The sequence below is a fragment of the Danio rerio genome, chromosome 23, assembly GCF_049306965.1.
Source record: "Danio rerio strain Tuebingen ecotype United States chromosome 23, GRCz12tu, whole genome shotgun sequence".
NCBI classification, from domain to species: domain Eukaryota; kingdom Metazoa; phylum Chordata; class Actinopteri; order Cypriniformes; family Danionidae; genus Danio; species Danio rerio.
Genome location: NC_133198.1, coordinates 470,973 through 482,061, shown reverse-complemented (window position 1 = coordinate 482,061; position 11,089 = coordinate 470,973). Strand labels below are relative to the sequence as shown.

Genomic DNA, 11,089 nt, shown 5'->3' with positions numbered 1-11,089 from the left:
TTGAGGCTGGAAGGGCATCCACTGTGTAAAACATTTGCTGGAATAGTTGGCAGTTCATTCTGCTGTGGCAACCCCTGATAAAGAAATGTGACAATGATATTTAATAATAAGTTAAAATTTAAATAAAATAATAAAATAATAAAATAAATATCATATATATATAATGCCTTTAAACTTATACTACTGTTGTAAAACATTAAAGGAACAGCACACATAAAATATCTGAGCCAAGCAGAGATACATCTTTAAAACTGTTATAGAAATAAAAGTATATATGCTCAAAAATATAATTAATCTATATTACCGGCCATTAAATACTAGTCAAAAATGTAATAAAATATATATATTTACTAATTTACATTTAATAAGTACATTTGTAGTTTGCTGAACATAGAAATATCAATAAATAATTGAATGTGAGTTCTGGCAAGGTAATTTTACCAATTGCAACACAGTTATAACTGGGCTTAAAACAACAATAAATTTAAGCTAAAAAGAAAAGAATAATAAAAAGTGTACAGTCACTACTTTAACTTGATTTTCACTTTTCTAAATATTGACCGAACACATTTATTTACTTTAATCAAATTGACCTTTTATCTGAATATCATTAGATATTATATCTTGTTAATTAGCTAAATTATAATTCACAACAACTGGAACAAGTCTGACACATTTAATAAAACAATCAATCATATACAAAACTGGATGTAAAACACAGCAGAAATACATTAGCCTAATACACCACTGTCTTAAATGCGCAAAATATTGACACATTAATCAATACATGGATTGTTTTTTAATAATAAAATATGTTTTAAATAGACAACTATTTTAAATAGTGGGGTATTCATTCAATTATTAAAGGATTTGTGATGCAAGAGGATGTTTTATTACCAACAAAACATGAATAAATATTTATTTGAGTATCAAAAACTGCAAACAATTTGATGAAAAATAGAAATAGAGCAGTCAATGTTTTACTGAAAACATATTTATGAGTTTATAAATACTGTATATCATAATAAAATATGTCATATTTTCATCAACAACCCTATTGAACAGTTTTTACATTTTTTGCCATTGAATATGGATTTTTAAGGACTCAAGAAAACATAATTACCAATCTGTGCAATTAATACAGTTTGTGAGTCAAATTATAAATATAAATTCAATGACAGCTGAACGCTTACAAAGACTAGCTGATCGCTTTTCTCCCTCCACACCAGACACACTGTAAACATGCCGGATTCCACACAATCCATTTGTGCTGGGACAACATGAAGGAATGAAGTTAACTTGTTAGTTTTACAAATTTAAGTGGATTGAGCAGAAAACAATTCAGTTGTCCTCAATAAAACTCAATAACTGTGTTGTTTCAGCTCAGTTTAAATAAGTACACTGTGTAAAATATCCCTAAATCAGCAGTTTTCTATGTGTTGTGATGCATGTCTTTATGTTCCCCTGTTTATTTCTGCTTGTGAATGTCATTATGGGATCTTGATCATCTTCCAGCAACGTTTATATCCTTGAACAGTGTGTGTATAGTGTGTGTTCTGCTCATGTGTAATAGTGTGCAGTGTGTGTATAGTGTGTGTTCTGCTCATGTGTAATAGTGTGCAGTGTGTGTATAGTGTGTGTTCTGCTCATGTGTATTAGTGTGCAGTGTGTGTATAGTGTGTGTTCTGCTCATGTGTAATAGTGTGCAGTGTGTGTATAGTGTGTGTTCTGTTCATGTGTAATAGTGTGCAGTGTGTGTATAGTGTGTGTTCTGCTCATGTGTATTAGTGTGTAGTGTGTGTATAGTGTGTGTTCTGCTCATGTGTAATAGTGTGCAGTGTGTGTATAGTGTGTGTTCTGTTCATGTGTAATAGTGTGCAGTGTGTGTATAGTGTGTGTTCTGCTCATGTGTATTAGTGTGTAGTGTGTGTATAGTGTGTGTTGGTGTTGTATATTACTCTACAGTGAGCTTGTAATAAACTGCAGCACATGTTCTGCTATTCTACACTCTTATTCCTCTACATATGATCTCTTATATTATTTCACACCACTAAAATGTCAATAAAAGTCACTTTGTTAAACTGTAGAGTTGAATTATGAGCATCAGGAGTGGACAGAGCAGAGATCAACATCACATAATGCAGTTCACCACCGCTAATAAACAGAAAACACACAGAATATGGGCCGGTGTGTGTTCAGACGGTGCGCAGCTGCTTGGAGCATCTGTTGTGTTTGTGCTTGTGTCTGAACACACACTCGTTCCGGCTGGTGTTGCATTTGGTGCAGTTGCAGCGCCGGGCCACTGGGTAGAAGAAGAGCGGGTCGATGTGGACGGGGCAGCCGGGCATCCTGGCAGAGCGGTACACCAGAGAGCGGTGCATACAGCTCTGCTGCAGCAGGAAACGCTTGCCCACAAACCCTTGCACGTTTGTGTCCTGCACATACACACACACACACACACACACACACACACACACTTAAACAGTCCGTTCATCCAAAAATGAAAATGTGCTCACTATTTACTCTACCTCAACTTGTATGAGTTTCTTTATTAAGTTTACAAAAGAAGATATTTTGAAGAATGCTGGAAACGGGTAACCAATTAACCATTGACTTCTATAGTAGGAAAAACAAATACTGTGGAAGAAGATTTAAATGTGCTCATTATTTACCTTCTCTCAAGTGGTTATAAACTTGAGTTTCTTTCTTCTGTTGAACACCAAAGAAGATATTTTGAAGAATGTTGAAAACCGGTAACCATTGACTTCCATAACAGGAAAAACAAATACTGAAAAAGTCAATGGTGACAGGTTTCTAACATTCCTCAAAATATCTACTTTAGTGTTCAACAGAAGAAAGAAAGGATTGGAGCGAGTCAAGGATGAGTTGAGGATGTCAGAATTATCATTTAGCCCCTGAACAGTCTCCTCCACTTTTTGAAAGTCTCGTTTAACTTTATTGTCGATCTTCAGCGCTTTGGTGCACAGATTCAAGCTCAGTCTCATTTTAAAGAAGACTGCAGCTTTTATTTTAAAAGTAAAAAACTTTAATAAAACAAATGATATGCGCCTTTATGTTTCTGAAAATAATAAAACATGTATATCTAATTGCATTACATAAAATATGTATCTAACAAAACATGTTTTAGCCTGAATTTGACAGAAAATCTAAGATAAATATCTGAACAAATATTCCAAATTTATAGTTGATATCTCAAAAAAAAACGAGCTTTCAGTGAGATTCAATTAGGCTGCAGTACCAGACATGACCACCAGGTGACATTCAGTTTACATTGGTGAACATAGAAGAGTGTCCTTTACATGTCTGTAAGTTTAAAGGAATATGAAGCATATTTTAAAGTAGTATGTGGAGTATGGTGGTTTTTTATTTGAATTTAGCCTCTGAAAGCATCTGAAACATGGATTGCTGTAGCAAAGTAATGCGTTACCACTCTGCAGAGTATCATTGTTGCAAATCAATAAAAATGTAATATATAAACCAATATTCAAAGAACTAACTAATGTCTTCAGCACATGTCTAACCATGATAATGTTAATAACTCATCTCTAATAGCTGATGTGTTTCCTCTTCATCATGATGACAGCACATAATATTAGACTAGATGTTCTTCAAGACACTAGTGTTCAGCTTACAGTGACATGTAAAGGCTTCACTAGGGTAATTAGGGTAAAGTTAGGGTAATTAGGCAAGTCATTGTATAACAGTGGTTTGTTCTGGAGACAATCCAACACTAATATTGCTGAAGGGGTGAATAATATTGAGCTTAACATGACTTTAACACTATTAAACACTGCTTTTATTCTAGCCCAAATAAAACTAATCAGACTTTCTCCAGAAGAACAAATATTAAAGGAAACACTGTGAACAACTCCTCAATCTGAGAAACAGCATCTGGGGAATATTTGAAGAAGAAGAATGTGTGTGAGATTCTGACCCGTGTGAAGCACATGCCGCTGCAGACGGTGGTGTTGATGGCCATGCAGTGTCCGCACTCGTGTTTCTCCACATACAGAGTATAGTTCTTCAGAGAGCAGGCCAGGAGAGCATCCTCTCCCAGCAGGAGCAGAAAACTGCACAGCAACACCCGCATCCTGACAAACAGCTTATATCGACACTGCAAAACAATTCGCAATTTTAAATCTAAGTTGAGTTGAAACAACACAATACCTTTAGCTTTTCCTGGGACAAACCTAAATTAAATTAAATTTTAAAAATTAATTTATTAAAACGATCAAGTGAACTTAATTTATTTGTGTTGAGAGAACATTTTTCCAGTGTTGTCCTCCAGGGTTCCACACAATTCCTCCATGTTGTCCCAACACAAGGAGAATGAGTTAATTGTTTTGCAAATGTAATTAAACATATTGAGTTGTCCCAAAAACAGAAGAATTCTTTAAATAAGGTTAAATACGTCATTTGAACATACAGCAAAATGTTTTTTAAAGTCTACACTAACACAAGTGAACTTACTCATTTTTACAAATGTAAGTGGATACATAAAACAATTATGATAATTGATTATTATGGAGCATAAAACAATTGAGTTGTCCTAAAAAATCTCAAGAATTGTGTTGATTCGGCTTATTTTAAACAAGCAATTTGAACAAGCAGCTAAAAACAATCTTTTTTGGGATCTACACTAACATAAGCTGAGTAAGTTATCTTAATTGTTTTGACAAATGTAAGTGGATTGAACATAAAACAATTGAGTTGTCCTCACAATAAGCTCCTCATAATTCTTTCATGTTATCCCAGCACAAATCGACTAGATTAACCTAATCATTTTTACACATCTGAGTGGATTGAACATAAAACAATTGAGTTGTCCCAAAAAAATCTCAGTTTTGTTTCAGTTTATTTTAAACAAGTAATCTGAGCAAGCAGCAAAATCTTTTGTTGAGTGTACACTGTAAAACATCTTGAGTTCTACACAATTCCTTCAGGCTGTCCCAACACAAATCAATTCAGTTACCTCAATCCTTTTACACATTTGAGTGGATTGAACAAAAAATACGTAAGTTGTCCCAAAAAAAACACAAGAATAATTTAAATAAGGTTAAATACGTCATTTAAACAAGCAGCAACTTGTTTACGTCTACACTAACACAAGTCGATTAAGTTAACTTATTAGATTTTACAAACTTAAGTGGGTTGAACATGAAACAATTAAGTTGTCCTCTAAAAATCTCAAGAGTTGTGTTCTTCCACCTCATTTTATTTAAGCAACTTGAACAAGCAGCAAAACTGTACAAAATGCAGGGTTCAACACAATTCCTTCATGCTGTCCCAACACAAAGCAATTAAGTTACCTCATTAGTTTTTACAAATTTAAGTAGATTGAACATAAAATAATTAGGTTGTCTCTCTTAACAACTAAAGTGTTATTTCAGCTCATTTTAAGTCATTCGAAAAAGCAGCGTGTATAAATATTGGGAGTATATATGTTTCTATATATATATATATATATATATATATATATATATATATATATATATATAGAGAGAGAGAGAGAGAGAGAGAGAGAGAGAGAGAGAGAGAGAGAGAGAGAGAGAGAGAGAGAGAGAGAGAGAGAAGGCTTACGTGTAATGGTCCCGTGTGCAGTGTTTGTCTGCTGGTTGTCTGTAGTCTGATCTGAGCGGCTCTGCGGCTCTTATGGAGTTTTTGAGGAGGAGTGTCTTCATGCTGATCCTCCAGACTGAACTCAACGTGACAGCAGCACCAATGGCAGCATCTCTTCATGTAACAGCAGCGCTCCTGTCTGAGATTCTGCATCGCTATTTAACACACACACATGCCTGCGAATCAAGATCAGGGGAAGACATTCATTAACGGCACACTCTTAAAAACTTGATGGAGAACGGAAAATATTAGAGATTCACAAGACAAGCTTTTTATTAATTATTGAACTAATTATTGTAAGTATCAAGGTTAAATCAGTTTTGCAGTTCTTAACTATCAATGGCTGTTAAATAAATCAAGTCAATAATTTATAAATATATTTATAAATAAATCAATAAATCAAGTCAAACACACTATATTATCGCACTATATTATTTAAAATGTTCCTATTATATGGATTATAACAAAATTATTATTTTAATTATTAAATAAAATAATTAAATAATTATATATATATATATATATATATATATATATATATATATATATATATATATATATATATATATATATATATATTAAATTCATTAATTTTCATTTGGCTTAGTACCTTTATTCTTAAGGGGTTGCCACAGCAGAATGAACCGCCAACTATTCAAGCATATGTTTTACACAGCAGATGCCCTTCCAGCTGCAACCCAGTACTGGGAAAAAATAAATAAATAAATATATATATATATATATATATATATATATATATATATATATATATATATATATATATATATATATATATATATATATATATATATATATAAAACACTTTAACAATAAAACAACTCGCTTATAACCTGATATGAATTGTTTATTAGCTCTTATAAAACTCACACTACCTTACTAAATATAATAATTAGTAGTTTATTAAGCTAAAATTCTTGATTAATTGTTTGACAGCATGACTTGTAAATTAAAATAAAGTGACTATATATAGTTTCATTGATTTGCTTTGGCTGCACCATCATTCAAAAGCAATTTCTGATTTTCACAACTTTATTTTCATAACTTTTTGATTGTTAATGACTTTTTGGTTTGTTTCAGTAGAAGGGTTTATATATATTTATATATAGTGTATGCAGTATATATGGGGTTTATATGTTGCAGTAATTGATTTGTTTACAGGATTGAAACCAATTATTGTCATATATAATACTCATATTGTCATACATATTATGCTAAAATCAATAGTGAAATTGGGCGGCATGGTGGCACAGTGGGTAGCATATTTACCTTTCAACAAGAATGTTGCTGGTTTGAGCCTCAGCTGGGTCAGTTCTGTGTGGAGTTTGCATGTTCTCCCCGTGTTCGCATGGGTTTCGTCCGGGTGCTTCGGTTTCCCTCACAAGTGTTTCATAGCGGTGGGTTGCAGCTGGAAGGGCATCCGCTGTGTAAAACAAATGCTGGTTAAGTTGGTGGTTCATTCCGCTGTGGCGACCCCAGTTTAATAAAGGGACCAAGCTAAAAAGAAAATGAATGAATGAATATTTAAATTGTTGTATTCTAAGTGAACATATTATTCAGCCTATTCTGAACCAACCATTTTCAACACACACACACACACACACACACACACACACACACACGCACGCACACACACACACACACACACACACACACACACACACATAAAATGACAACTTTCTTTAAGAAATTGTTAATAAATTCCACAAACCATAAGGATAAACAGCTAAACTAGCAAGTGAAGGGTTTAATGAAATATTTGCTTGTTAAACATGTTTTATTGGGTTACAACAACCCAGCATTTTCATTTATATGTTGGTGTGTGGCTCATATCAAGTTGCCTTCAGCACTGCACTGCATAACTGTGATAACATTGGGTTATGCTTTTGGTGTTAAACTTGAATTACATTTGAAACCCAACTGTTGGCTTTGACCAAATTTATTGCACTATAAAATATGCCTCAATATAAGCCACCGCCAAAATATCCAAGTTAAATTCGGTATGAACAACTGTTAGGATCGCATTTTATATAGAATAGATAGCATTTTATAGCTATGGTTGCGATGGGTGCGCTGGTTGTGATGAATGTCCCAGATAAATGAATGTGTGTGTGGGAAAAGCAGCGATGTTTCACGTGTTCTGCGGTTCACCTGGACGCTGTTTTTGCGTGTTTAATCCCCGGTAAAGCTCGTCTGCCCGCCGCAGGGACATCAACATGTGCTGCCGCCGCCGCCATATAATGTAACCACACACACACACACACACACACACACACAAACACACACACACACACACACACACACACACACACACACACACACACACACACACACACACACACACACACACACACACACAGCCCGCCAATCATACCACTTACATCAGCCTTACAGCAATACACAGTGGACATTTACTATATTTATTAAGCATTTGTTTACATTTTAATTCATTAATATTTTCCCCAAATTTCTGTTTAACGGAGAGATATTTTCACCTCATTTAATAACCGATTTTTCTGATTTTCTCCATGATGACAGCACATAATATTAGACTAGATGTTCTTCAAGACACTAGTGTTCAGCTTACAGTGACATGTAAAGGCTTCACTAGGGTAATCAGGGTAAAGTTAGGGTAATTAGGCAAGTCATTGTATAACAGTGGTTTGTTCTGGAGACAATCCAACACTAATATTGCTGAAGGGGTGAATAATATTGAGCTTAACATGACTTTAACGCTATTAAACACTGCTTTTATTCTAGCCAAGTCAATGTTTATTTATAAAGCACTTAAAAAAAACAACAAGTGCTAAAACGGATTATAAGCCACAGAGTAAAAGTGGGTTTTAAGGCTAGATTTTAAAACCTGCCTAATATGGAGAGGCAATTTATTCCAGAGTTTAGGGTCAACCCCTGCAAAGGCACAGTCCCCTCTGGTTTTTAACCTTGTGCGTGAAACAGCCAAAAGTAGAAGATCAGCTCATCTAAATACCCTTCATGGAGTGTACAATCGAATTAATGCTGACAGGTTTGATGCCAGTCCATTTAAACACCAAATCTTAAAATGTATCCTAAACTGAGCTGAAATAAAACAAATAAGACTTTCTCCAGTAGACAAAACTATTCAAGCAAATACTGTGAAACATTCCTATAATAAACACATCATTAGAGAAATATTTGAACACAAAAAAAGATTGACAAGATTTAAAATTAAACTTGATTAAAATAAATTAGACTATATATATATATATATATATATATATATATATATATATATATATATATATATATATATATATATATATATATATATAGTCTAATTTATATGTAAATAGTCTAATATATATGATACATAATTTATATGTATATAGTCTAATATATATATGATGTATACAATATGATGTATTGACGTTTATATATATATATATATATATATATATATATATATATATATATATATATATATATATATATATATATATATAAATATATAAACGTCAATACATCATACTACATACGCTAAACTATCAAATAAATATAAAATTACTGAAGTAGAATACTGTTGTAGTTTTTCCACTTTAAAATGTTTCATTTAATTGATAAAATACTGCATTAATGTGCTTGTTTTATTCAAAACTCAAAATACTATAATATGATTACAATATTATAAATAATAATAATAACAACAACAACAACATTTATTTTTAACATTCAAATTAATTCCTTAAAGCAACAACTGTGTGTTACACTTTTGTTTTTCTATTCGTATATTAAATATTAGTTGTGCTATCAGGCCAGTAGCCAGCCTGGGGAAAGAGGTGGTTCTTTTTGCTGTTATTAGCCTCATTTGCTATTTAATTATGAGGTTTGAATACTGTGTTTTGCTGTATAAACTTATCAGATGGTCTTAAACCACATTTTTTGATGTGACAAAAACATTTCATAAAGATTTAAAAGAAAAATAAGAGAGTATTAGTTTTTCCAAAAAAAAAAAAAAAAGTATTACATTATATAAGCTCAGACAAAATAAATCTCAAATTAAAAACTAGCCTATTGTCATTTAGGCAAACACAAACTGGCCAGCACATTCAACTTCCCTCAGTCATGCTGAAGCAACGGCCAAAAGAGACTCCGCTTGCTCTCACAGCCTTCTTCCCTGGTTATTTCACAGTTTATTATGGTATAGCAGTCAAAATAGGACAAATGAGCTTGTGTATGGGACAAACTCTGTCAGCACCTTTGTCAGTGAGAGGTGGGTCTTTCGAACCCCCCGATGAACACACCCTGGCTACAGTCCTGGCTATTATATAAAGTTTAAATGTCTGTGTTTCATACAGTGAAAATGTCTTAAATGTTTTAAAATATAAGTGTATAGTCCACAAAGAAAGTCCTCAAATGAACTACTGAACTCCCAGTCTCCTGATATTAGATCTGTACATGTTTTCCTTGCATAATTCAGCATGACACCTGAAAGAAAACATGTTCAATGTAGACGGTCAGTGATCGTCTCATACAGCAAACCATCATTTGGGTCAGACAGAGGTGAAATGTGATGATTAACAGACAGAAATACAAACTGAAAGCATGTAAGCGTACTTTATCTGGCTTGTTTTATGGAAAATCTCTCTTCATTTTGACTCATTTCTGAAAACAAGACTATATTTTGTGCTTGTCTAGAAAAAGCTTCTTGATTTAAGAATTTGTAGATATTTAGACTAGAATCAAGACAAAAGCTCCAGGTAATAAGCGCATTGTTTAAGGTGTGTGAGCATAAAGCCTGCGCTTGACCAGAGCGTTGACTGTAACTGAATCAGTCTATGTTTAGTGCTCTCAAAGCCTCAATAATCACAGTGTGGGGATGAGCCAGAGTTTATATAATTAGGATGATATCTGAGCACTTTATAGCTGAAGATTGCCAGCAGGACAATCTACGGTTGTGCAATCAGTTATATTCACAGTCTCTCACGTTGAGCCAGAAACATGGACCTGAATTCTGCAGGACAACGTGATAAACTGGGTCACGGAGATACCTGAGCCCTCCTTATTTTTTTAGGAAGGCATAATCTGAAGAGCGGAGCACATGTGAGAGGTCAAAGGTGCACTGGAAACATGATCTGTTTCCGTATTTTAAGAGTTTTGGGTTTATTTGCTGTTGTGAGTTGGCGTAAGCTGAACAACTGTGATCTTGAATTCCTTTAGGGGGCGCTGCATCAAGAGTCCTCATTCATCTATAAGCCAGATCAGCACATCAGGACTACTGCGGTAAACTGTTGTCTATTACCACAATGCAGAGTTACACCCACACATGCCAGTTAAATCTGTACTGTGCCGAAAGGAAGCCCTATGTTAACAGTGTCCATAAGCGCCGTCAACTTCTCTGGGCTCGGAGGCATCTGGAATGGAGCATCACACCGTGGAAACACGTACTGTGCTC

At 33.9% G+C, this 11,089-nt stretch overlaps 1 protein-coding gene across 1 annotated transcript; it reads right to left on the bottom strand.

The window, feature by feature from the left end:
* Positions 1-428: 428 nt before the first annotated feature.
* On the bottom strand, positions 429-8,023 carry LOC100001596 (thyrotropin subunit beta). Its single transcript, XM_073939613.1, has 5 exons — positions 7,810-8,023; positions 6,928-7,081; positions 5,602-5,816; positions 3,956-4,135; positions 429-2,435 (listed from the first exon to the last, which is right to left on the bottom strand). Exons 3-5 carry the CDS (start codon positions 5,791-5,793, stop codon positions 2,196-2,198), a joined length of 612 nt encoding a protein of 203 aa, XP_073795714.1. The 5' UTR covers positions 5,794-5,816; positions 6,928-7,081; positions 7,810-8,023; the 3' UTR covers positions 429-2,195.
* Positions 8,024-11,089: the final 3,066 nt, after the last annotated feature.